Consider the following 24,593-nt stretch of genomic DNA (forward strand, 5'->3'; position numbering starts at 1 on the left):
TCCCGGGTCGCTGCGCCCCCTCCCCTCCGCCCCCGCCCCGCGGAGCCCCCCCGGCCGGTGCTCCAGGTGCCGCCGCCCCGCCCCGGGGCGGTCCCGGCGCGGCCCCGCCCCGGATCCTCCCGCCCCCGCTCCGCCGCTCGGCCGCCGCCGCGGGGCCGCCGGAGCGCACGTGGCGCCGCCATGGCCCGGCTGCTGCTGCAGGACGGGGCGGTGCTGCGCGGCCGCCCCTTCGGGGCCGCCGGGGCCGCCGTCGCCGGGGAAGTCGGTGAGTGCGGCCGGGCCGGGCCGGGCCGGGCGGGGCCGGGATGTCGGGATGTCGGGATGTCGGGATGTCGGGATGTCGGGGGGCGGCCCGAGACCGGAGGCGGGGAGGGGAGGGGAGGGAACGGCGGGTCCGGTCCGGTCCGGCCCGGCCCGGCGACTCCCTCCACTCGGGGTCCCCCGAGATCGGCCCGGCTCAGTGCCCCGCGGCGGGACATCCCATCACTCCCATCCCCATCCCCGCGCAGTGTTCCAGACCGGCATGGTGGGGTACCCCGAGGCACTCACCGACCCCTCCTACAAGGCGCAGATCTTGGTGCTCACCTACCCGCTGGTCGGCAACTACGGGGTGCCCCGGGACGAGCCCGACGCCTTCGGCCTCAGCAGGGTGAGCGAGGGGGGCCGGGGGCAGCGTGTCCCGTCGTGGTGGCTGAACGGGATAGTGCTGGGGGCCAGGGCGGGATGGACAGCACGAGGTGCCAGGGCAGGACAGCACAGAGTGCCGGGGCAGGACAGCACAGAGTGCCATGACGGGATGGCACAGGGTGCTAGGGCAGGGCAGCGAGTGGCATGTCGTGGCAGGTGGAGGCTTGACTCTGATCCTGCCAGGCCAGAGCCACGGCAGAGTCCGCGGTGCTCTGACATGCCAAGGACTGGGTCTGGGCAGGGGGAGACCTGGGACTGGGGTGCTCTTGCAGCACCTGGGGAGTGGGGCTGTGTGTGTGTCCTTGCCAGGGCTCCATTGCAGAGTGGGGGTCCCAGCCCCCCAGGGCAAGGCAGCGCTGGGCCCGCTCAAGGCCCCAGCCCCCTCCCACCCCCTCAAGCCTCCAGGCTGCTCGTCCCAGGGCAGAGTCCAGGCCCGTTGTGGCCGTGCTATGCTGACCTCCCCACACTGACCATGGGGGTCTCTCTGTCAGCAGCCCTCCCCTGGACCAAGGCTCAGCCCTGCCAGGATGGGTGTGGGACAAGGTGGGGGCAGTGGCAGCCCAGCACTGGGGAGGGCTGGTCCCATACGGTGGGCCAGGGATGGGGTCTGTATCTCCTGGGACTTCTCCTGGGCTGGTGACCACCCCCCTGGCCCTGCTCACCCCCTCCTCCCCCAGTGGTTCGAGTCCAGCAAGATCCACGTGGCTGCACTGGTGGTGGGCGAGTGCTCGGAGACCCCCAGCCACTGGAGCGCGTCCCGCTCCCTGGACCAGTGGCTGAAGGAGCACAACATCCCCGGGCTGGAAGGTGGGACTGGGAGGACTGCAGGGCGGGCTGGGGGTTGGGGATCTGTGAGTTCTGAGCTGGCCCCGTCTCTGTGTTGGGATTTGCCCCCATAGAGGTCAACCCAGTGTTGGGATTTGGGGATGACGATGCTGCTGGGGCGCAGGCTCCCACTGGGGTGCGGGGTCTTGCTGGGGTTCAGGGTCCCACTGGGGTGCAGGGTCCCGCTGGGGTGTAGGGTCCCACCGGGGCGCAGGGTCCCGCTGGGGTGCGGGGTCCCACTGGGGTTCAGGGTCCCGCTGGGGTGGGCCAGGGCCGTGGGGTTGTGTCTCACAGCCCACCCGCAGGGGTGGATACCCGGGCGCTGACGAAGAAGATCCGCGAGAAGGGGACGCTGCTGGGGAAGCTGGTGCCGGACGGGACCCCCGAGGAGAGCCTCTCCTTTGAGGACCCCAACAAGCGGCACCTGGTGCAGGAGGTGTCGCTGAAGGTGCGAGGGGGGGAGGGCTGGGCGGGGCTGGGGGGCAGTGGTGGGGGCTGCAGAGCCCCTCCTGGGGGGGCCGGTCCCTGCGGGGGGACCGGGCAATCCACCCCCACGCCCTGCAGGGGCCACGCGTGTTCAACCCCGGCGGGTCGTTGCGCATCACCGCCCTCGACTGCGGCCTCAAGAACAACCAGGTGCGGTGCCTGTGCAAGCTGGGGGCGGCCGTCACCGTGGTGCCCTGGGACCACCCGCTGGACACTGCAGGTGAGATGACACTGGCCAGGGACGTCCTGGGGCCCCACCCCTCGGTGGGGTCTGGAGCTAGGGCTGTCTGCTTGGTTGGTGCTGGGGGCAGCAGGTACCTGTGTCCTGATCTGTGCCGTGGGCTGAGGGGTCTTGGTGTCGTCCTTCCTGGGGGCTTTTGGGTTCAGGGCCCTCAGTGTGACACTGCAGGAGGGGGGCCGTGGGCCTGGGGTGCCTTGCTGTGATTGACTTGAGGGGCTCTGGACTGTGGTACTGAGGGGCCCTAATGTGACTGCAAGGGAAGTCGTGGTGGACTGGGGGGGCCGTTGCTGCCACTGCGACGGGTGTTGCAGGGTCAGAGCATCTTGGTGTGACCCTGCTGAGGTGTTGGGGGCTCAGGGTGCTTCACTGCTGGGCTACTGTGACCCAGCAGGGACCTTGGTGGGCCCTACTGTGCCTTTGAGGGGCTGGGGGGCCCCACTCTGACCCCACTGCTCTCTTGGCACAGACTTTGACGGGCTGTTCATCAGCAATGGCCCTGGGGACCCGCAGCTCTGCCAGGAGACGGTGTCCAGCCTGCGCCGGGTGCTGGACGCACCGCAGCCCAAGCCGGTTTTTGGGATCTGCCTGGGGCACCAGCTGCTCGCCCTGGCCCTCGGTGCCCGCACCTACAAGATGAAGTGAGTGGGGGGCTGGGGCCGGGGTCACCGTGGGGTCCCGGCTGCTGGGGCCACCTGACACCCGTCCCACTGCCCAGGTATGGGAATCGTGGGCACAACCAGCCGTGCCTGCACGAGGACACCCAGCGCTGCTTCATCACGGCGCAGAACCACGGCTTCGCGGTGGAGGCGGGCAGCCTCCCGCCCGGCTGGGCCCCGCTCTTCACCAACGCCAACGACGGCTCCAACGAGGGCCTCGTCCACCAGCACAAGCCCTTCTTCAGGTGGGCACAGGGCTGCAGCGGGGGCCGGGGGTTGTGGGGCCATGGCTGGGGGTGCAGGGGGGCCCAGGGCTGTGCCCTGCCTGACCCCCCTCTGCAGCGTCCAGTTTCACCCCGAGCACTGTGCCGGACCCACGGACCTGGAGGGGCTTTTTGATGTCTTCGTGGAGGCGGCACGAGAGCTGCAGAATGGGGACGGCGGAGCCCGGACGGGTGGGTGTGAGCATGAGGGGCGGCCAGGGCCGTGGGCGTGACCGTGGGGCAGAGGCTGCGGGGCAGGGCTGTGCCCGGGGTCCCCGTAGCCCCATCCCCAGTGTGCCGTGTCCCTGCAGTGCGGGAGCGCCTGCGGGACTGGCTGACCTACACCAAGGCGCCGGCAGGAGGCCCAGACGTGGCCCAGCCCCGCAAGGTGCTGATCCTGGGCTCCGGCGGCCTCTCCATCGGGCAGGCAGGCGAGTTCGACTACTCAGGGTCACAGGTGAGCACCCACCGCAGGGCACAGGCAGCGATGGGGGTCACTGGGGTGGCAGGGGCCCAGGGACAGCAGCCATGACCCCTCTGTTCCCCATGAGGCCATCAAAGCGCTGAGGGAGGAGAACATCCAGACGGTGCTGATCAACCCCAACATCGCCACGGTGCAGACCTCTAAGGGGCTGGCAGACAAGGTGTACTTCCTGCCCATCACCCCTGAGTACGTCACACAGGTGAGCACCCTGGGGCGCCGGCTGGGCAGTTTGGGGGTACAGGGATGGCTAGGCTGGGGGATGGCTGAAGGACTGGTGTATGGAGGGCTGGGTGGGAGTGGAAGGGACTTGGTGGGCAGCACAGGCGTGGTAGCAGCTGGAGGAGGACACAAGACCCGCCATGGTTTCTGTCTCACCGCCCTGTGCCCCCCAGGTGATCCGGAATGAGCGCCCCGATGGGGTGCTGCTGACCTTCGGGGGGCAGACGGCCCTGAACTGCGGGGTGGAGCTGACCAAGGCGGGCGTGCTGGAGCAGTACCACGTGCGGGTGCTGGGCACCCCCGTCGCCTCCATCGAGATGACGGAGGATCGCAAGGTCTTCGCGGAGAAGATGGAAGAGATCGGGGAGCACGTGGCGCCCAGCGAGGCTGCTACCTCCCTGGAGCAGGTTCGGGGTGGGTTGTGGGGCTGCGGGACAGGGCAGGGGCCTGTTCTTCCCGTTCCCACCATCACCCCTCTGCTCCCTGCAGGCACAGGCAGCGGCCGAGCGTTTGGGGTACCCGGTGCTGGTGCGCTCTGCCTACGCCCTCGGGGGGCTGGGCTCCGGCTTCGCCAACAGCCGGGAGGAGCTGGTGGCCCTGGTGAGCCAGGCCTTCACCCACACCTCCCAGGTGCTGGTGGACAAGTCCCTCAAGGGCTGGAAGGAGATTGAGTACGAGGTGGTGCGGGACGCCTACAACAACTGTGTCACGGTATGGGATGGGGGGAGACCTCTGGGCCACTGAGGGGGGATGGACATGAGGCAGGTGCTGGGGGTGGGGGGCTTCTGCTGGACCTTGTTCCCAGGGAGAGCTCCCCTGTGCCTCTCATGCTGGCACAGCTCCTGTGTGCCATTGGGAGCTACACCTCGTGAGCCAGAGCCCTGCACCCCCCTGCCCTGGGTGGGCTGAACGCATTGAGTGTCCCGGGGGCTTGTGTTCCAGCCCAGGCTGGGCAGGGGAGGACGTGGTGGGAGCTGGGAGGGACCTGCCATGGGCAGCACGTGGGGTGCTGGGGAACCCCCAGCTCACAGTGACCCCCCACTGCCAGGTGTGTAACATGGAGAACCTGGACCCGCTGGGGATCCACACGGGCGAGTCCATCGTGGTGGCGCCCAGCCAGACTCTCAATGACACCGAGTACTTCATGCTGCGGCGCACGGCCATCAAGGTGGTGCAGCACCTGGGCATCGTGGGCGAGTGCAACATCCAGTTCGCCCTCAACCCCGAGTCGGAGCAGGTACAAGCAGCTCCCTGAAAGTCCTGGATCCCACTCCCAACCCCTGTCCAGCCCTACCCTGGGGTGCTCTGGGTTCTGCCCCATGAGTCTGTGCCTCCCTGTGCTGTGGCATCTCTGGGATCCAGCGGGTCCGGCCGTGTCGCCGGCTCAGCCGTGTCCCACGGCACCCGCTGACCCTGCCTGCCCGCTGCCCACAGTACTACATCATCGAGGTGAACGCCCGGCTCTCCCGCAGCTCAGCCCTGGCCAGCAAGGCCACCGGCTACCCGCTGGCCTACGTGGCTGCCAAGCTGGCCCTGGGCATCCCCCTACCTGTCCTCAGGTAAGGTGCTGCCACAACACAGGACGAGGCGCTGCCACAGTGGGACAGCCCCGGCCGCTGACCCCCGTCCCCTCCCCAGGAACTCCGTCACCAACTCCACCACAGCCAACTTCGAGCCCAGCCTGGACTACTGTGTGGTGAAGATCCCGCGCTGGGACCTCAGCAAGTTCCTGCGTGTCAGCACCAAGATCGGCAGCTCCATGAAGAGCGTGGGTGAGCGCGGGGGGCGGCAGCGCCCGCGGGCAGGGGTGGGCGTGGGGTCCGGCTGCTCACCTCTCCCTCTGCAGGGGAGGTCATGGCCATCGGGAGGAACTTCGAGGAGGCGTTCCAGAAGGCGCTGAGGATGGTGGATGAGAACTGCGTGGGCTTTGACCACATGGTGAAGCCGGCCTCGGACATGGTGAGCACTGGGGTCTGGGGGGTGTGTGCTGCTGGTGCAGTCCTGGGGGAGAGGTGGCCACCTACCTTCCCCAGCCCTGCTCACCCCTCCGGCCTGGCAGGAGCTGGAGACGCCGACGGACAAGCGGATCTTTGTGCTGGCGGCGGCGCTGCGGGCCGGGTACTCCATCGAGCGGCTGTACGAGCTGACCAAGATCGACCGGTGGTTCCTGCACAAGATGAAGAACATCGCGGACCACGCGGTGCTGCTGGAGTCGTACCGCGGCGAGCAGGGCACCATGCCCCCCGCCGTGCTCCAGCGCGCCAAGCAGCTCGGCTTCTCCGACAAGCAGGTGGCCCTGGCCGTGCTCAGGTGAGCTGGGGAGGAGGATGGCCCCGCCCTGCCCCTCACCCCAGTCCTGGAGCTCACCCAGCCCCTTCAGCACCGAGCTGGCTGTGCGGAAGATGCGGCGCGACCTGAAGATCCTGCCGATGGTGAAGCAGATCGACACGGTGGCAGCGGAGTGGCCGGCCCAAACCAACTACCTGTACCTGACCTACAACGGCTCCGAGCACGACCTGGCCTTCCACGAGCCCCACGTCATGGTCATCGGCTCTGGCGTCTACCGCATTGGCAGCAGCGTCGAGTTCGACTGGTGTGCCGTCGGCTGCATCCAGGAGCTCCGCAAGGTCGGACGGGCCCCAGCACCCTCTGGGACGGGGGGTGGGTGTCCTTGGTCACAGGATGTGGCCAGAGAGGGGCGGGGGGCCCTGGGCTCACCTTGTCCCACCCCCAGTAGATGGGCTTCAAGACAATCATGGTGAACTACAACCCCGAGACAGTGAGCACCGACTACGACATGTGTGACCGCCTCTACTTCGATGAGATCTCCTTTGAGGTATGGGGGCTGGAGCCCTGCCTGCTGTGGGGCGGGGGTTCTGCCCGCCGTGGGACTGGGTGAAGGCTGCTATGGCCCCGTCTGAACCATCCCCCTGCCCCGTGCGGTGCCACAGGTGGTGATGGACATCTACGAGCTGGAGAACCCCGAGGGCGTGATCCTGTCCATGGGTGGGCAGCTGCCCAACAACATCGCCATGGCCCTGCACCGGCAGCAGTGCCGCATCCTGGGCACGTCCCCCGAGGCCATCGACTCGGCCGAGAACCGCTTCAAGTTCTCCCGCCTGCTTGACACCATCGGCATCAGCCAGCCCCTCTGGAAGGAGCTCTCTGACATGGAGGTGGGGCCTGGTGACAGGGGTGGGGCGGCTCAGGGTGGCCCTCAGAGCACCTCCTGAGGTTCCGTCTCCCACAGTCGGCCAAGTACTTCTGCTGCAAGGTGGGGTACCCCTGCGTCGTGCGCCCTTCCTACGTGCTGAGCGGTGCCGCCATGAACGTGGCCTACTCGGACAGCGACCTGGAGAAGTTCCTGAGCAATGCTGTGGCCGTGTCCAAGGAGCAGCCTGTTGTCATCTCCAAGTTCATCCAGGAGGCCAAGGTCCATCCAGGGGGCTGCTCCAGCCCCAGGGCACCCTGAGAGCCCTGTCCCCCCGTGACAGGCTGTGACCGTGTTCCCCCTCGCAGGAGATCGACGTGGATGCGGTGGCCTGTGATGGCGTTGTGGTGGCCATCGCCATCTCGGAGCACGTGGAGAATGCTGGGGTGCACTCAGGCGATGCCACGCTGGTGACACCCCCCCAGGACATCACCCACACGACCCTGGAGCGCATCAAGGCCATTGTCCACGCCATCGGGCAGGAGCTGCAGGTCACAGGGCCCTTCAACCTGCAGCTCATTGCCAAGGTACAGGGGCTGGGGGCCATGCTGGGGCACAGAGTGCCGGTGGGAGAACACCCCCTGTCCCCAGCTGTGCCTCATTCCATCCTCTCTCCCCCAGGACGACCAGCTGAAGGTGATCGAGTGCAACGTCCGCGTCTCCCGCTCCTTCCCCTTCGTGTCCAAGACCCTGGGGGTGGACCTGGTGGCTCTGGCCAGCCAGGTGATTATGGGCGAGGACGTGGAACCCGTGGGGCTGATGACAGGCATGGGCATTGTAGGCGTCAAGGTGAGCAGGGGCCGTGGGGGCAAGGCTGGGGTATGGGGCTGGGCAGCCCCTGAGCCCCCACTGCCCCCAGGTGCCCCAGTTCTCCTTCTCACGCCTGGCGGGCGCTGACGTGGTGCTGGGAGTGGAGATGACGAGCACGGGCGAGGTGGCCTGCTTCGGGGAGAACCGCTGTGAGGCGTACCTGAAGGCCATGCTCAGCACCGGCTTCAAGATCCCCAAGAAAAACATCCTGCTGACCATCGGCAGCTACAAGGTATGTGGGGGTCCATGCTGTGGGGGGTCAGGGTTTCCCCCCTGCCCTCTGACAGGCCCCCATCTCGTCGCAGTACAAGAGCGAGCTGCTGCCCACGGTGCGGAGACTGGAGACCCTTGGCTACAACCTGTACGCCAGCCTTGGCACCGCCGACTTCTACACCGAGCACGGCATCAAGGTCGGGGCTGGGGGCTGGTGGGGCCGGGGGCACCCCCGGCAGAAGTGGGGGGCCCTGACGGGGTCACTGCCTGCAGGTGAAGGCCGTGGACTGGCACTTCGAGGAGGCTGATGGCAGCGAGGCCGGCGCCCGGGAGACCCAGCGCAGCATCCTGGACTACCTGGCCGAGAACCACTTTGAGATGGTCATCAACCTGTCGATGCGCAACTCGGGGGGCCGCCGGCTCTCCTCCTTCGTCACCAAGGGGTACCGCACCCGCCGTCTGGCTGTCGACTACTCCGTGCCCCTCATCATCGACATCAAGTGCACAAAGCTCTTTGTGGAGGTGGGCTGGGACACGCGGGGCCCCAGGGAGTGCGTGCAGGGGAAGGGAGCAAAGGGAGGTTGTGGAAGTCCTGTTGTGGGCGCTGTGGGGCGGGCACTGTGTGCAGTCATCGCCGTGCAGGGGTTGCTTTTGGGGTGCAACTCGGGCAGCCGTTGTTACCCTGGCCTGGGGTCCTGCCTCACAGCTGCTGTCTCTGCAGGCACTGAGCCAGATCGGGGCAGCCCCCCCACTGAAGATTCACGTGGACTGCATGACGTCCAAGAAACTCATCCGTCTGCCAGGTGAGTGGGACAGGGGCCACGGGGGGGGCAGGGGCTTCCCAGGTGGCTGTTTGGAGCTGGAGCAGCACTGGTAGCCAGGCTGGGCACATCTGTGAGCACTGCAGGGAGAGGAGATGTTTCCCTGCTGTGCTGCCATGTCCCCTGGGGCCGGGGGCTGCCGGTGCTGAGGCTGACGCTCCCCAGGCCTCATCGATGTGCACGTCCACCTCCGCGAGCCGGGCGGCACCCACAAGGAGGACTTTGCGTCGGGCACGGCAGCCGCCCTGGCCGGGGGCATCACCATGGTGTGTGCCATGCCCAACACCAGCCCTGCCATCACCGACGCCGCCTCCTTCGCCCTGGCACAGAAGGTGAGGGGCCACTGCCAGCCTGATGCTCACGTCCCCTCCCTGGTCACTGCCACGCCAGCCATGGTGGGCTTGCTGCCTGCAGTGGGCTTGCTTGCCTCGGGTGGGACTGGCCCTGCCACAGTACCCACCGCTTCACACCCCACAGCTGGCCGAGGCTGGGGCCCGCTGCGACTTCGCCCTCTTCCTGGGGGCTTCCTCGGAGAACGCCAGAGCTCTGGGCCCCCTGGCTGGGGCGGCTGCCGGGCTCAAGATGTACCTGAACGACACCTTCTCCAGCCTGCGGATGGACGATGTGTCGCTGTGGATGGAGGTTGGTGGGCAGGGAGGGGCTGGCACGGGGCAGAGCCGCTCCCAGTGCGGGCGCCCACCAGCCCCATTTCCCCCAGCACCTGGAGCAGTGGCCGCAGCACCTGCCCGTCGTGGCGCACGCGGAGCGGCAGACGGTGGCCGCCGTGCTGATGGTGGCCCAGCTGTACCAGCGCCCCGTCCACATCTGCCACGTGGCCCGCAGGGAGGAGGTGAGCTGGGAGTGGGGACAGTGGGCTCCAGGGTCGGGGTGTGGGGCCCTTTGTGTTCCCCCCACTAAGTGCAGCTCCCCCAGATCCTCCTGATCAAGGCCGCCAAGCAGAGGGGGATCCCGGTGACGTGCGAGGTGGCCCCGCACCACCTCTTCCTGAGCCAGGACGACCTGGGGCGCCTCGGGGAGGGCCGGGCGGCCGTGCGGCCGGCGCTGGGCACCCGCCGGGATGTGGAGGCGCTCTGGGAGAACATGGACACCATCGACTGCTTCGCCACAGACCACGGTGAGCCCTGGGGGACGGTGGCTGCGGGGTGGGACAAGGGGTGGGGACAGCCCCTGGTGACCAGCCTTGTCCTGCAGCCCCCCACACGCTGGAGGAGAAGCAGGGCCAGCAGCCGCCCCCTGGGTACCCTGGCCTGGAGACGATGCTGCCCCTGCTGCTGACGGCCGTCTCCGAGGGGCGGCTCAGCGTGGAGGACATTGTCCAGCGCCTCTACGAGAACCCACGCAAGATCTTTGGGCTGCCGGCGCAGGAGGACACCTATGTAGAGGTGGGTCCCTGCCCACCTGCCCCAGGTCTGGTCCTGGCCCCACTGCCTCTGACCCACTGTCCTGGCAGGTGGACCTGGAGCACGAGTGGATCATCCCTGGCTGCATGGCCTTCTCCAAGGCCCGCTGGACCCCCTTCGAGGGCATGAAGGTGAAGGGGACGGTGCGGAGGGTGGTCCTGCGTGGGGAGGTTGCCTACATCGATGGGCAGGTAAGGCCCTGGGTCTGTTTTCCCTTGTGTTGTCCGGGTCCCCAAGCACTGAAGGGGTCCCCCAGCACCGACCCCATCACCCCCAACCCCATCACCCCTACGAATGCAGGTGCTGGTGGCCCCTGGCTATGGGCAAGATGTGAAGAAGTGGCCCTCAGGAGCTATGGTGCCGCCACACGTGGCCCCTGTCAAGGACATTGTGAAGGTACTGGGATGCACGGGGCTGGGCAGGGGTCCCTGTCCATCCTGGCTCCAGCGGGGTCTCTCGTTGCAGACCCCCGAGCGGCCCCGGCACATGGCAGCTGGTGAGACTCTGCGTGGACGAGCCCCCAGCCCCCGCCGGCCCGGCCCCGCGGGCGACGCGCGCTTCCACCCCCCGCCCCGCATCCACCGGGCCTCCGACCCCGGGCTGCCAGGTAGGGGGGCGGCGGGGACGGCGGGCGTGGCGGGGGGGCGGCGGGCGCGCTGCCCGGGGCCGGTTCTGGGGCCGCGGACGGGCGGCCCCGCTGACGCCGGCCCTTGTGTCCCGTTCAGCGTTCCAGAGGCTGGGAGCCGCGCACCGCCCGGGCGCCCGAGGCACCGGTAATGTCGGGGGGGGGACTCACTAATGGCACTAACTGCAGCCCATGAGTGCATCCCCTCCCCCAGGTGCCGTGCGGGCCCCGGGCTGCCCGCGCCGCCCGCCACCGGCCCCTTCCCACAGCCGGTGCCAGGCACCAGGGACAGGGCACGGCTGTGCCGCCTGCCCCGCTCCCGCCCTGGCGCACACAGCACCTCGGGGACCCCTCGCTTGCCAGTGTGATTGGGGGGCGGCCAATTGGGAATTGCGGGGTGCGTGGGGAGAGGGGCGCAGCATGATGTGGGGCTTGGCCTGCCTGTCCTTGGGTGGCCTTCACCTGGCATTGAGCCCTGACGTGGTTTGCCTGGTGCTGCCAGGCCGGGCTGGCTGTGCCATGCCAGCAGCACCCTGGGAGGACAACAGGGCCCAGGGTGCTGCCGCTCCCCACACCCCCTAATGGCACCGCTCCCTTCTCCCACCCAGCTGAGGACACCCGTGAGAAGGCCGGCAGGAAGGCAGCAGAGCTGGGTGAGTGCAGAGGGGATCTGGGGGCCCACAGTGGGGATCTCAGGCCTACGGCAGGTGGTTGGGCTCCCCTGGGCACCCCTGTGGGCTCACCAGCTGTTCTTGGTGCCCCAGATGCGGCGGCGATCCAGGACAGCCACTTCTACCCGCTGGGCCCCCTGCCACGCCAGGCCTCCCCCCAGCGCTCCCCCCACTTCCAGACCTCCCCACTGCTGAACCCCCTCGTCGGGCAGCACGTCCTCTCTGTCCAGCAGTTCTCCAAGGACCAGGTGCCTGGGCGGGTGGGCACGGGGACCGGGTGGCCATGGGGGCTGCGGTGCCTCCTGCGCCCTGGCCAAGCCCTAGTGCCCCTGCGCCCCCTGAGCCACCTGTCCCCACAGCTGTCCCACCTGTTCAATGTGGCCCATTCCCTGCGCATGCTGGTGCAGAAGGAGCGGAACGTGGACATCCTCAAGGTGAGCCGTGCACCTGGCCCCCAGGCGCCCCGAGGGAGCCCTGTCCCGGGTAGGGGTGCCCCGGGCTCCCCGAGGTGACAGCATGGCCCCCGCAGGGGAAGGTGATGGTGACCATGTTCTACGAGGCAAGCACAAGAACCAGCAGCTCCTTCGCGGCGGCCATGAGCCGGCTGGGCGGCGCCGTCCTGTCCTTCTCCGAGGCCACCTCCTCGGTGCAGAAGGGCGAGTCCCTGGCCGACTCCGTGCAGACCATGTGCTGCTACGCCGACGTGCTGGTGCTGCGGCACCCCCAGCCTGGCGCCGTCGAGGTGAGAGGGGTGGGGGGGCTGGGGCAGCCACGTCCTGTCCCGAAGGTGCTGGGGGCTCTGCCCTGATGGTGAGGATGGGGACCTGCACTATAGGGCAGGGACATGGTCCCCAGCTGGGCAGGGTTTGGGGCCTGCCCTCACCCCTGCCTGCCCTGCCTGTGCTCCCAGCTGGCCGCCAGGCACTGCCGCAAGCCGGTGATCAACGCCGGGGACGGGGTGGGGGAACACCCCACGCAGGCGCTGCTGGACATCTTCACCATCCGCGAGGAGCTGGGCACCGTCAACGGCATGACGGTGAGGTGGGGGGGCTGGGGGGCCGAGGGGCCCCGTCTGGGCCCTGGGGGGCCGTGGCCGGGCTGACCTGACCGCTCTCCCCAGATCACCATGGTGGGCGACCTGAAGCACGGGCGCACGGTGCACTCCCTGGCCCGCCTGCTCACCCTGTACCGCATCAACCTGCGCTACGTGACCCCCCCCGGCCTCCGCATGCCCCCCGACATCACCAGCTTTGTGGCCTCCAGGGGCATCAAGCAGGTGAGGAGTGGGGTGGGGGGCTGGCCCCACACGCCCCCCCAGCCCTGTCCCCCCAGCCCTGCTGACAGTGCCACCCCAGGAGGAGTTTGGGAGCATTGAGGAGGCGCTGCCGGACACGGACGTGCTCTACATGACCCGCATCCAGAAGGAACGCTTCGAACGGGCCGAGGAGTACGAGGCCGTGAGTGAGGGGACCCCGGGTCCTGCTGCCCTCGGGGGCTGTGGGGGGTCCCCTGCCCCAGCTGAGGGTTCTCTGTGTCCCCTCTCAGTGCTTTGGGCAGTTCATCCTCACGCCCCACATCATGACCCGTGCCAAGGAGAGGATGGTGGTGATGCACCCCCTGCCCCGTGTCAACGAGATCAGGTGGAGGGGGGGAGCAGGGACAGGGGGGCTGCAGGGTACTGGGTGGGCAGGGGGCTCAGGGGTAGTGTCTGGGGGAATGGAGCTATGTAATATACATAGGGGTAGGATTGGAGTTCCCAGGGCGTGGGAGTGTGGAGGGCTCTGTGCTGTTGCTGGGTCTGTGCTGTTGCTGTGGGGTCAGGGGCACGGGGGCTGCAGTGTGCTGGGCAGGGTAGGGGGTCTCAGGGTGATGGGGACTGTGGTTGCTTGGTGGGTTTGGAGGGAGACAGGGTCTGTGGTGTGCGGTGGGTCAGGGGTCCCGGTGAGGTATCAAGGTGGATCAGGGGTCTCGGGGGGGGCATCCGGGATCCCGGTGGTGTGAGGGGTCCTGAGGGGGTCAGGGGTCCCAGGGGGATATGGGGTCCCGGGGGGGTGATGGGTCCCAGGGTGGCTCGGAGGTCCCGGTGGGATCAGGGGTCCCGGGGTGCGTGAGGGGTCCCAGTGGGATCGGGGGTCCCGGGGTGGGTGAGGGGTCCCGGTGGGATCAGGGGTCCCGGGGGGATCAGGGGTCCCGGGGTGGGTGTGGGGTCCCGGTGGGATCAGGGGTCCCGGGGTGGGTGAGGGGTTCCGGTGGGATCAGGGGTCCCGGGGTGCGTGAGGGGTCCCGGTGGGATCAGGGGTCCCGGGGGGATCAGGGGTCCCGGGGTGGGTGTGGGGTCCCGGTGGGATCAGGGGTCCCGGGGTGGGTGAGGGGTCCCGGTGGGATCAGGGGTCCCGGTGGATCGGGGTCCCGGGGTGGGTGAGGGGTCCCAGTGGGATCAGGGGTCCTGGGGTGGGTGAGGGGTCCCGGGGTGGGCGAGGGGTCCCGGGGTGGGCGAGGGGTCCCGGTGGGATCAGGGTCCCGCCGGCTCGGGGGTCCCGGGGCGGTGCCCGCTGACGCGCTCCCTCCGCAGCGTGGAGGTGGACTCGGACCCGCGCGCCGCGTATTTCCGGCAGGCGGAGAACGGGATGTTCATCCGGATGGCGCTGCTGGCCACGGTGCTGGGCCGGTACTGACCAATAAACGCCCCCGGTCGCGACACGACATCGCGCCGCGACTGACGTCACCGCGCGCGACACGCGGCCATGGCGGCGCTGGGGAGGGGCTGCGGGCGGCTGCTGGCGCGGCGGCCCGGGGCGGCACAGGCGCTCACCGCCGGTAAGGGACGGGCCCGGAGCCCCCCGGCCCGCAGCCCACCCCCGGCACTCGGGAGGGAGAGCGGGGACCCCGCCGGGCTCCGGGGGGGTTAATGGGGGCCTGAGAAGGGTCTTCCGCGGCTCGAGGACTCGCCCCACTCACCCCCAGGCCCCGGGGGGAGGCTGCCTTGGAGGTCCTGCTCCCCCGGGAGGGGATGGGATCTGGGCTGTGGCACTGGGGGTTCAGTGGGCTGCAGCCCCCCTGCAGGGTCTCAGCACCCCCTGGGTGTGTGCCAGCACTCGGGCGAAGGCACAGAGGTGCTGCCTGGGCAGAGGCTCCCAGGGCCCTGCCCTGAATTTCCCTAACGATGCTGCTGCTTGCAGGGCTGGGAAGTGCCATAAATCTGCCCTGACACTGGCCAGCAGCTCTGCTGCCCCAGGGACTCATAGCCCTGAACACCAGGCACCTCTGCCCCTCACTGCCTACTGCCCTTCTTGTTCCCCCCAATCCACCCGGGGCTGGGACTGTGGCTGGGTGGTGGGAGAGCCCATCCTGCCTGTGCTGGGTGTGCTCAGGGCCATACAGGGGCTGTGTGGCACTGCTGGCTGGGAGCAGGGTGTCCCTGTGTGCTCCCTGCTGCACCCCCTGCTCACAGCCTTCCCCTCGTCCTGCTGCTCCCCCGGTCCTGCTGCTCCCAAGCCACCAGCCCAGGAGGCTGGGAAAGCATAACCTCAGGGGGTACCCTGCTGAACTGGGGCCTCCCCTCGCAGTGCAGCCACTGGCCCTTGGCCCTGCTGCCCCCGGGTGCCCCCCTGCCCAGCTGCTGGGGCCCTGCCAGGCCGCCTCGCTGCTCCCGCTGTTATTTTTATGGGATGTGATGGAGTCTATTGCTGGGCACTGCTGGCCGCACATCCCCTGGTGCCTGGCGAGAGGCCAGGGTGGAGCTGGGAGGGCTGCCCAGGGCCAGCCCTGCCCATTCCCCCCTGGCCCCTGCCTGCTGCTGTGCAGGCTCAGTGTGGCCCTGGGCTGGCTCCAGCCCTGTTCTGCCTGTTGCTGTTTTGTATCAGAGCTGGCACTGCCATAGCACAGCCCCCCAGTCCCTCCGGGCCCCACCAGCCCCCAGGGCTGTGGGGGGCACGGCTGCTCTGTGGGTGCTGGGCTGATGCTGGATGTGGTTCCCCTGGCCCAGAAGAGCCTCTGCCCTCAGGCTGGGCTCTCTCTCCCTGCCTGTGGCAGGTTCCCAGGCCCAGCTGAGGGGGCACGGCCATTCCCTCCAGGCTGGGGCAGCACTGCTGGGGCCGAGTGTTCCTGCTCTCAGACCCCCATTCACGGCTGGGCTTGGCCCCTCTCTTCTGGCTGTGCCATGGTCCATGCAGCTCCCGTGCCCTGGGCCAGATACATTCCGGCCTCCAGCCCTGCTTTCCCTTGCTGCTCCCGGAGCCCCTGGTGCTGCCAGCTGGGGCCGGGCCAGGGAGCTGCTGGCAGTTGGCTGTGTTGCTGCATCCAGCCGTGCTCACCGCCCGAGCTGCTGTCTGAGGACCACGGGGTCGGGCAGGGCTTTGCCTCCTGCATCCCGGGCCCCAGGCCAGGCTGCCGGCAGGGCCCGGGCACAGCAGGCAGCAGCACGTGCCCACAGCCGTGACCTTGCTGTCCCTCCCTGCCTGTGGAGAGCAGCCCCGCCCTCCCGCCGTGGTGATGCTGTGGGGATACAGACGGTGCCCTACTTAGGTTCAGGCCCAATTCAGAATCCTCTGGTCGTGGGAGCAACGACCTGGGGGTCAGCTGGGCACCCTGGCTCTGGGCTTGGCCTGGCTGCAGGCTCCAGCCCCACGCAGCCGTCTCCCCCTGGGCAAGCACTGGTGCCAAAGTTATCGTGAGGGACTGGATCCAGCTGCACCCCAGGCCCGGGCAGAGACAGGTCTGTTCCCCCGGCACAGCTTTGTCACCACCGGGCACCGTGCCTGGACCGTTCGGCACTGGATGAGTAACGGCAGTGCCACGGCTGCGTGTTCTCAATGAGCATCGTGCCCCTGCACCCAGCTCCTGGGAACGCTACCTGTGGGGGCAGCCAGCACTCTGGTGTGCTGTGCTGGAATCCTGCTCCTGCTACCACCCCCTCCCCTGCACTGCTGCAGCCCGCGGGCTGGCAGGGCTGCCCTGCCATCATGGGTGGGAGCAGAGGGCTCTGGGCTGGGGGACAGAGCCCCAAACCCTGGGGCTGGTCCAGGGTGGGAGATGGAGCCTGTGAGGCGGCAGCAGGAGGTACTTGGGGCCTCCATGGGGCTGTAGAGCCCAGGCTTGCCCTGTCTGGGGGCCACATGGCATGGTGTTGGGAGAGGGAACTGGGCCCTGGTCCCCCATGAGCCGCTCGTGGAGCCCCTGGGATAGGGCTGGCCCTGAGCTGGCCGTGACAGGGGCTGCTGGGATGGGGAGTGCTGAGGCTGGTGCTCCCCAGGCCAAGGGCTTGCTGGGCTCAGGGCTTACAAGTTCAGAGCAGAGCAGCAGTGGGGCTGAAGACCTACCTGGGAACTGTCCCAGGAGGAGCGGGGGGAGTGAGCAGGAGCTGCCAGGGCCAGGGGGAGCAGTGCTGGGGCTGGGGGGCAGCACCGGGCCGGCCAAGTTGCGTCGAAGGGGTCAGGGGTGTAGAATGGAGCAGGAGCTGCCAGAGGCCCAGCCAGGCAGCATCCCACCGGGGACACTGATCTGGAAACAGGGCCAGGAACCCGTGCCAGCAGCCGGCCACAGCGAGGGGCTGGGGCAGCCCGGGCAGTGGAGAGCACATCCTGCGTGTCCTGGCTGCTGGCAGAGCCAGAGAATGGCTCTCCAGAGAGGAATCGCAGTCAGCAGAGCCTGCCCAGTGCACAGGGAGAGATTTGGGAGAGGCTCAGGAGAGGCCATGGTGGAGAGCACAGGCAGCAGCCAGGTGGACTGTCCTGAGAGCCCCAGGCACCACAGGCCCTGGGTGACGGGTGTTAATCAGTCTTTCACAACAGGTCAGCCCCGTGCCCAGGGCACCAGGAGGAGATGCAATCAGGCACTCTTTTGGCCAGAGATGCTGCAGCGTCCTGAGAGGCCCGAGGTGCTGAGCAGGGCTCACTGCAGGCAGTGAGGAGCTGCAGCTGGGATGGAGCCAGCGGGGCCAGAGCAGGCTCAGGCATCCCGGGGCAGGGGAGCAGCAGCAGCACTGGGCAGGGGGCCCAGCCATGGGCAGGGCATGCAGGGGTCTTGCCCACCTGAATGGGCTGTGCTGGTCGCAGGGGCCCTCATGGGAGCTGGGGATGTGATCGCACAGCAGCTGGTGGAGCGGCGGGGGCTGCGTGGGCACCACGGCCCCCGCACCCTGAAAATGATGGCCATTGGCTTCTGCTTCGTGGTGAGTGCCAGCACGGCAGGGTGGGATGGGATCCGGGGCTCTTTCATCAGGGTGGGGTCATGTTGCCCCCCCAGTGTGAGCTGGGACATCCTGATGGCACCTCTGGCAGCCGTGGGCAGGGCTGCTTCCCTGGAGCACGGCAGCACAGCCCAGTCAGAGGCAGGACAAGCCCATCCTGGTAGTCTTGGGCCCATATAACCAGCTCTGGAGCCCCCTTGGCTAGTGAGGGTGGGTGCTGCTCCTCACCTCCTGGCTCCTGCAGGGCCCCGTTGTGGGCAGCTGGTACAGGATCCTGGATCGGCTCATCCCGGGGAACACAAAAGTCGTGGCTGTCAAGAAGATGGTTCTGGACCAGGTTGGTGTGACGTGAGCGAGGGTGTCCCATCGGGCTGGAGCGGCAGGATGGGGTGATGGGTGCAGCCATATTCCTGTGGCAAATTTCCATCCCATTCCATGAACCCCTGTGCCTGAGCTGAGCCAAGCCCCACCGTGGTGGAGGGTTGGGGTGGGCAGGGTCGCAGGGGCTGCCCGTGGCCAGCCCAGCTCCAGGCACCACAAGCCCCTCGGCATTGGCCCTGGCTCCTCTCTCACAGGGAGGCTTCGCCCCGTGTTTCCTTGGCTGCTTCCTGGCCATCACGGGGGCCATGAACGGGCTGTCAGTGCAGGATAACTGGTCCAAGATCCAGCAGGTATGTGCTGCTGCCCTGGGGTGGATGGGGGGCCCTGGGGAACCGGGGGGGCCCTGGCAGCTCCTCCCGGTGCGCTGGCCCTGGCGGCTGCTCCCGTTCGTGGCTGTTCCCACTCCCAGGCGCTGGGTCTGAGGGCCCTGCGGGCATCAGGTGCCCAGTGCTGCCAGTCTTCTGGGTTCTGGCACCACGGCCATTCCTGTGGTGTGGCACCAGGGTCCCACCTGTGCCGGGCACAGATGCCGTGGGCTCCTGCGTGCCGTCCGACCCTGCTCCTGGCTGGGTCTCCAGAGCCATTACCGAGATGGCTCCCGTTGGCAGTGAGTGCTGGAAACCGCTGCGAGCGCTGAGTCGGCGTGTCCAGAGTGAGTCACCGGGCAGCGGGTGCCCGCCCGCCGCGGGACGAGGTTCGCTGGGGTGGTCGCCTGGCTGGCAGGGGTGGCAGCACCAGCCTCGTGCACCGCTGCCAGGGCCATGTGTGAAGGGCCCCAGCCCAGCCAGACCTGCTGCCCGGGCTGGAGCTCTGCTGCCATCGCCCAGAGCTTGTTCCTCGGTGGGGTGCCACCCCCAGGCACTGGCCTGCTGGGCTACCAGTGCGTGCCCCTCATCCTGCCCTGGGGTGCAGGGAGCAGATCCCGGGGCAGGATTGTGTCACCTCTGCTTTCTCAAAGCTCTGCATGAGCCACAGCCAGGGTATGGGGTGCTCCACGGCACCCCAGAGGCACATATGGAGAGGTCCTGGGTACAGACAGCACCCCACAAGCTCTTGTCCATCCGCTCCTGCTGCATCCAGACCAGCTGGTGCCATGGATCTTGCTTCAGCTCCCCCAAAGCATCCCACCGTGGTGGGTGATTCCTGCAAGCTGTAGCTCCCAGCTACCGTGGCTGGGCTGGGACCTGGGCAGCGGTGCTGGCAGCACCTTCACCCCTGGCTTGGGGCGCATCCGCCTTTCCCCACGCAGAGGAAGCGTCAGCAGAGCATCCATCACCCTGTGCCCGCTCGCCCCGTCCTGGGCTGCCAGCCAGCACCAGGAGGAGCCCGGGCTCCTGGCTGAGTCACGGCCAGGCTGGATGAGGGACTCGTCCTGCTGCCGTGGGGCAGGGATGCGGCACGGCCGCGGCTGCAGCTCGAGGACAGAAGGACAGCGCCTCGGGCTCCCGGGGTGGACACCCCGGCTCGGTGCCCGTCTCCGTCCCTGCCCCAGGGTGCCTGGGAGGGGCCTGGGGGTTGCGGGGCTGAATAGGGGCTCACAGCCCACACTGGGGAGAGGAGCTGCCTACCCGTGTGCCCTGGCTGTGGCACAGTGGGGACAGGGCGGTTGTGGCTGCCCTGTCCCTGCCACCCCCGTGGGCACAGCTGTGGGAGACTCTGTGCCCCATAGTGGGAATGGGGCCCTCTGCGTGCTCAGACCTCCTTTCTCTTGCAGGACTACACAGACACCCTGATGACCAACTACTGTGTGAGTGCTGGCGGGTCTGTGTCCCTGTCCCCAAGTGCCAGGCAGGGGTGGGCATGGGGCACAGGTGCTGGCAGGGCCCCTCACTGCTCTCTCCTTCTCTGCCCAGATCTGGCCACCCGTGCAGATTGCAAACTTCTACTTCGTGCCCCTGCAGCACAGGTAGTGTTGTGGCTCTGGCCCCCAGCCCCTGGCCCCCTGAGCCAGCGGCTGTGGACCCTTTCCCCTCTGTCCCCAGGCTGGCTGTTGTCCAGTGCGTTGCCATCGTCTGGAACTGCTACCTCTCCTGGAAAGCCAATCGGATGTGAGGCAGAAGCCGTGTCCCACCCCTGTCCCCAGCCTGTGCACTGCCTGACCCCGCCACACCTCGGGAGCCCTTCGAGTGGGTGCCTGTGGCTGAGGACAGGCTGAAACAGGCAGAGTGCTGGCAGCAGCTGTCCCTCTCTCTCCTTGGGGAGACACCATCACCATGGCTCCCACTGCCCCAGGGACACACTGGGGAGAAGATGGTGCCAGGGCACCCTGAGACAGGCCTGGAGTAACTCTGGCTCCGGCTCTGGCTCCAGCTCTGGCTGTGCCATGTGACAGCTCTGCCTGCAATGTGTTTCTCCATCCATGCTCAACCCTCTCCTGACCCCTGTCTGCACAGTCCTCTTGCCCCAGGCATCACTCTGCCCTTCCCCATGGCACATCCCTGGAGGAAGGAGTGGGAGTGCCACTGGGCCGGGGCTGGCCCTGGGCTGGCAGTACCATGGGCACAGAGCTGGGGTCACTGCAGGCTGGGGGTGCTTCCCCTGAAAACGGGGTTTGGTGTGATCTGCTGTAGACAGTCAGAGCACCAATAAATGGCATTTTTCACTCTCGATTCCCATGGCCCTCAGGCTCATGGCCCAGCAACCCCTCCAGGCCCTGCAGAAGCAGTTCCAGAGTGACCATTCCTGTGTTACAGATCGACAGCTCCACTCTGCCTTGTCCCAAGGCACTGAGTGTGGGGCTGTGGACCGCAGGCTGATGGGACGAGCTGCCCCACTGACTGAGTGAGGAGAGGGGGCTCCAACAGAGGGTGGATGGTGGCTTAGGGGATCACCAGGTTCCACTGCAGCTGTTCCATGGGCTGTGACAGTGCCCTCACTGCTACAGAACAGTGGGACAAGGTGAATGGTGTCAGGGTTCCAGCGCTGGGTGCAGAGTCCCCACAGGGTCAGGGTGTGCTCAGTGCAGGGCTGTGCATCCTGGGAGGCTGTGGGAAGGGTGGGGAGTAGGGCTGAAGCTGGGGCTGGGGCTGCCACCACCAGCACTGCTGCCCCGTGGGGATGTGTGTCCATGCTCACCCTACACCAGGAGTGAGCAGACACAGCCCAGCTCACACAGCACATCCCAACCAGGGGCTTCAAATGGAGCTGGTAGGATCGTGGTGGTTCACCTCACCCCCACAGGGCCTTGAGCCCCAGCCCCCTCGGTCTCACTGTGGCAGCCCCATGCAGCTCGACAGAGCCATCCCCTTGGTGCTGGCACCAGCTGGGTTCTGCGGGCTGCCAGCATGGCCCTTATGGAGAGGATGCACCATCTATCCTTCCTCCCTCACCTTCACACTCCTACCCTGGGCTGGCCTGGGCTTTGGGGCTACTCTAGGCAGGTGAGTACAACCCGAAGCATAGAGGAGCTGAATCCTGCTCCTGTGCACTCATCTGGGGATGGGGCCATAGAGCCCACCCAGCTGCTGGCACTCGCCTGAGGGTGAGGAATGGGAGGGGGTTGTGGCTGCAGCCCCCAGCAGTGCTTGGTAGAGCAGCACAGAGCTGGGGCCAGGTGATGGAACCATGCATGGATGGCACCAGGGCCTCAGGGGGACCTCAAGCCTTGTGTGGGCTTGGCCCAGGCTCTCTCCAGTGTGTGGGGTGGGTGCTGTGGGTGGCAGGGTTTTGCAGTCCAGAAGCACTGAGCCTCTTGCAGCTCTGTTTGGGGGTACAGGAGGCTCTGGGGTGTCAGCAGTGAGTGAGCTGCAAGCATGGCATGAGCCACGTGGCGTGAGCCACTTGTCCCCAGGAGTAGCTGCCCCATGGCATGGGGCTGCCAAGGCTTGGGGGCCTGAGCCCAGCCCCTGCTGAGGGCCGTGCCCTGCCGCTGTGGGAAGCGGTGCTGAGTGCCAGCCTTCACGCCAGATCATGTCACGGGGCCATGGCACTGTGTGCTGCCTTGCTGCGAGCAGGGCTGTGCCCCACTGCCCCTCTGCCACCTGGTGTGGGACACACCGTGCAAGGGGCCAGACTGAGCCTCTGTCCCCAGGTCTGCCCAACACTGGCACTGTGGAAGGAGCCCGATCTGGGCCTAGCTGGGCACCTGCACCAGCGTCGGTTCTGGGTGTTGGCTTGGCTGCAGTTGGGGTTAGGGGGTCTGCACTCGGGGCTCTGCTGGCAGTGGTGTGGTGCACTCGGGCGTCTGCCAGCAGCAGTGTGAAGCACTCGGTGGTCTGCTGGCAGTGTTGTGGTGCACTCAGGGGTCTGCCAGCAGCATGTGGTGCACTCAGGGGGGCTGCCAGCAGTGATGTGAAGCACCAGCAGCCACCTCACCGTTTGGCAGCGGCGCAGGTGCCCCATCGGAACACCCTGCATCGAGCACGCCGCTGCCGACTCCGGTGTCTCCGCTCTATGACTCACAGGACTTGGCCGGTGCTGCCGCTGTGCTTCGGGGTCTGCAGCTCCTGCACCTCGGCACCCCCCACTCTGCCCGGGGCACGGGGCCACAGACGGGCCGGGGGTCCCCCACCCATGGCCGTCCTGTCCCGGAGTTGCCGGTGCCCGGGGTGTCCTCCCCACGCCCAGGGATCCCCCCTGCCGCCGCCCACGTTCCCTGCTCGGGACGCCGCTGCTCGAGGCGGCCGCTCGGCCCGGTAACGCGGGGGTCCGTCGACGGGGAGCCACTGCTCAGCCCAATACAGCTCACCGGTACATCTCGCCGGGAGCTCAGCGGTACAGCTCACCGGGAACTCACCGGTACAGCTCACCGGGAACTCACCGGTACAGCTCCACGGCGCGTCCCGGCCGTTCAGCACCGCGGACAGCGGCGGAGAACGGGGCTGGCGGGGGGCAGCAGAGCCGGGAGAGGGAGCGAGGGAACCGGAGGGCCGGGGGAGCGGGACACAACATGACCCAAGGCACCTGCTGGCACCGGTCGCGGGACCGCCGAGCCCCTTTGGCGGGCGCCGGAACGACACCGGAGCGGCGGCCCCCGAGAGCGGGGAGAGCACGGTCTGCCCCGCCGCCGGGGACCCGCTGCCCGCCGCCCCGGTGCCCGCCGCCCGGTGCCCCCGCTCCCGCCCCCCGCTCCCGCCCCCCGCCGCCCCGTGCGTGCCCGGCGCTGACGTCAGCCCGGGCTCCGGGCCGATATAACCCCCGGGCGCGCCGCCGGCTCAGCTCCCGCGGGACGGACCGCGCTCGCTCCGCCACCAGCACCGGCAGCAACAGGGACGGGCACAGCGCACCGGGTACGGGCCGGGGCTTGGGCACCGGGCGGGGACATCGCCGGGCCGGGGCCGGGGGGCGCAGCGGGGATGGGACGGGGCGACCGGGCGGGATGGGGGCACCGCGCCCGGGGCGCGATTCCCGTCGAGCCCCCGCAGCCGCCCCGGTCTCTACCGCGGCGCTGAGCCCTCGGACTCGCAGGTTCGGAGGGACCGAGGATGCGGCGGGCGCTGCTCACTCTCCTGCTGCTGCTCGCCCGCTCGCCGCCCGTCGCCGCCCTCCCCGCCACCACCGACGGCTCCGTCCCGGCGGCCGGGATCGGGGCTCGGGGCCGCCCGCTCTGGCCGCCGCTGGCGCCGCCGGCCCCGGGGCAGTGGAGAGGGCGGCGGGACGAGCCGCCGCTTTCCATCGACCTCACCTTCCACCTCCTACGGCACCTCCTGCTCCTCGCCCGCGCCCAGAGCCAGCGCGCCCGCGCCGACTCCAACCGCCGCATCCTCGACGCCGTGGGACGCTGACCCCCCACGGGACCGCCGGACCCCCCGGGAACCCCCGTAACCCCGGGTCTGCACCGGCCTCCGGCCACCGCCTCGGCCTCTGCGCTGTGGGGCGCCCGGCGCCGCACCGGCAAACGCACCGGCACCGGCCCCGGCCCCGGCTGCACCCGCCTCAGCCCCGGCGCTGGGGCGAGTGGGAGCGGAACCGGCCCCGGGACGGTCCTGCCCCGATTTTGTAATAAAACGTGGTGGAAACACGAGGCGTGAGCAAGTGCGGGGCGGGGGCAGCTGGGGCTGTGCTGGGCCAGGGGCTGGAAAACTGGGAACGGGGGAGCTGGGAATGGGAGATGAGCTCACCAGGTATGGGGAATGGACCCACAAGGGATGGGGAATGGGCTCACCAGGAACAGGGAACGGGGGAATAGGCTCACTGGGATTGAGGAAGGGGCTCACCAGGAATGGAAAAACAGACTCATTGGAAGTGGGGGAATGCATTCCCTAGGAATGGGGGAACAGGCTCAGTGGGAATGGGGAACGCACTCACTGGGAATGGAGAAAGGACTCACCAGGAACAGGGAACAGGATGAGCTGGGCTGGGACTGGGTGGCAGCAGCTGGGCTGGCAGCACAAACCCACCAGCACTGGGGATGGGGCTGTGTGTGTTCCCGGATCAGGACATGAGATATTGTG

The 24,593-nt window shown here is 68.3% G+C and overlaps 3 protein-coding genes across 4 annotated transcripts; all 3 read left to right on the plus strand.

Annotated features, from left to right (window-relative positions):
- The first annotated feature begins 111 nt into the window (after positions 1 to 111).
- On the plus strand, positions 112 to 14,366 carry CAD (carbamoyl-phosphate synthetase 2, aspartate transcarbamylase, and dihydroorotase). Of its 2 annotated transcripts, XM_051770626.1 has the most exons (45): positions 112 to 265; positions 510 to 649; positions 1,365 to 1,494; positions 1,818 to 1,960; positions 2,077 to 2,218; positions 2,706 to 2,877; positions 2,955 to 3,140; positions 3,238 to 3,350; positions 3,470 to 3,615; positions 3,710 to 3,841; positions 4,035 to 4,268; positions 4,351 to 4,572; positions 4,910 to 5,098; positions 5,296 to 5,420; positions 5,500 to 5,633; positions 5,708 to 5,820; positions 5,921 to 6,171; positions 6,242 to 6,488; positions 6,599 to 6,697; positions 6,813 to 7,037; positions 7,112 to 7,294; positions 7,381 to 7,599; positions 7,694 to 7,861; positions 7,932 to 8,114; positions 8,188 to 8,292; positions 8,369 to 8,617; positions 8,817 to 8,898; positions 9,082 to 9,248; positions 9,394 to 9,558; positions 9,635 to 9,766; positions 9,850 to 10,051; positions 10,129 to 10,319; positions 10,388 to 10,528; positions 10,638 to 10,733; positions 10,803 to 10,944; positions 11,063 to 11,110; positions 11,571 to 11,615; positions 11,727 to 11,881; positions 11,993 to 12,067; positions 12,163 to 12,375; positions 12,544 to 12,669; positions 12,754 to 12,909; positions 12,989 to 13,090; positions 13,179 to 13,273; positions 14,206 to 14,366. In XM_051770626.1, the coding sequence occupies exons 1-45, from the start codon at positions 181 to 183 to the stop codon at positions 14,306 to 14,308; spliced, it is 6,771 nt and encodes a 2,256-aa protein (XP_051626586.1). In that variant the 5' UTR covers positions 112 to 180; the 3' UTR covers positions 14,309 to 14,366. The 2 variants fall into 2 exon arrangements, with proteins under 2 accessions (XP_051626586.1, XP_051626587.1); XM_051770627.1 differs by lacking the exon at positions 11,063 to 11,110.
- Positions 14,367 to 14,374: 8 nt separating this feature from the next.
- On the plus strand, positions 14,375 to 20,810 carry MPV17 (mitochondrial inner membrane protein MPV17). Its single transcript, XM_051770647.1, has 7 exons — positions 14,375 to 14,450; positions 17,687 to 17,802; positions 18,065 to 18,157; positions 18,396 to 18,491; positions 19,916 to 19,948; positions 20,055 to 20,107; positions 20,184 to 20,810. Exons 1-7 carry the CDS (start codon positions 14,378 to 14,380, stop codon positions 20,251 to 20,253), a joined length of 534 nt encoding a protein of 177 aa, XP_051626607.1. The 5' UTR covers positions 14,375 to 14,377; the 3' UTR covers positions 20,254 to 20,810.
- A 135-nt stretch (positions 20,811 to 20,945) lies between these two features.
- On the plus strand, positions 20,946 to 24,187 carry UCN (urocortin). The gene is made up of 2 exons (XM_051770645.1): positions 20,946 to 23,429; positions 23,608 to 24,187. The coding sequence occupies exons 1-2, from the start codon at positions 23,090 to 23,092 to the stop codon at positions 23,922 to 23,924; spliced, it is 657 nt and encodes a 218-aa protein (XP_051626605.1). The 5' UTR covers positions 20,946 to 23,089; the 3' UTR covers positions 23,925 to 24,187.
- The last annotated feature ends 406 nt before the right edge of the window (positions 24,188 to 24,593 follow it).

Source organism: Manacus candei, unplaced genomic scaffold (assembly GCF_025592945.1).
Source record: "Manacus candei isolate 608988 ecotype Guabito, Panama unplaced genomic scaffold, ASM2559294v1 h1tg000121l, whole genome shotgun sequence".
In the NCBI taxonomy this organism is placed as follows: Eukaryota; Metazoa; Chordata; class Aves; order Passeriformes; family Pipridae; genus Manacus; species Manacus candei.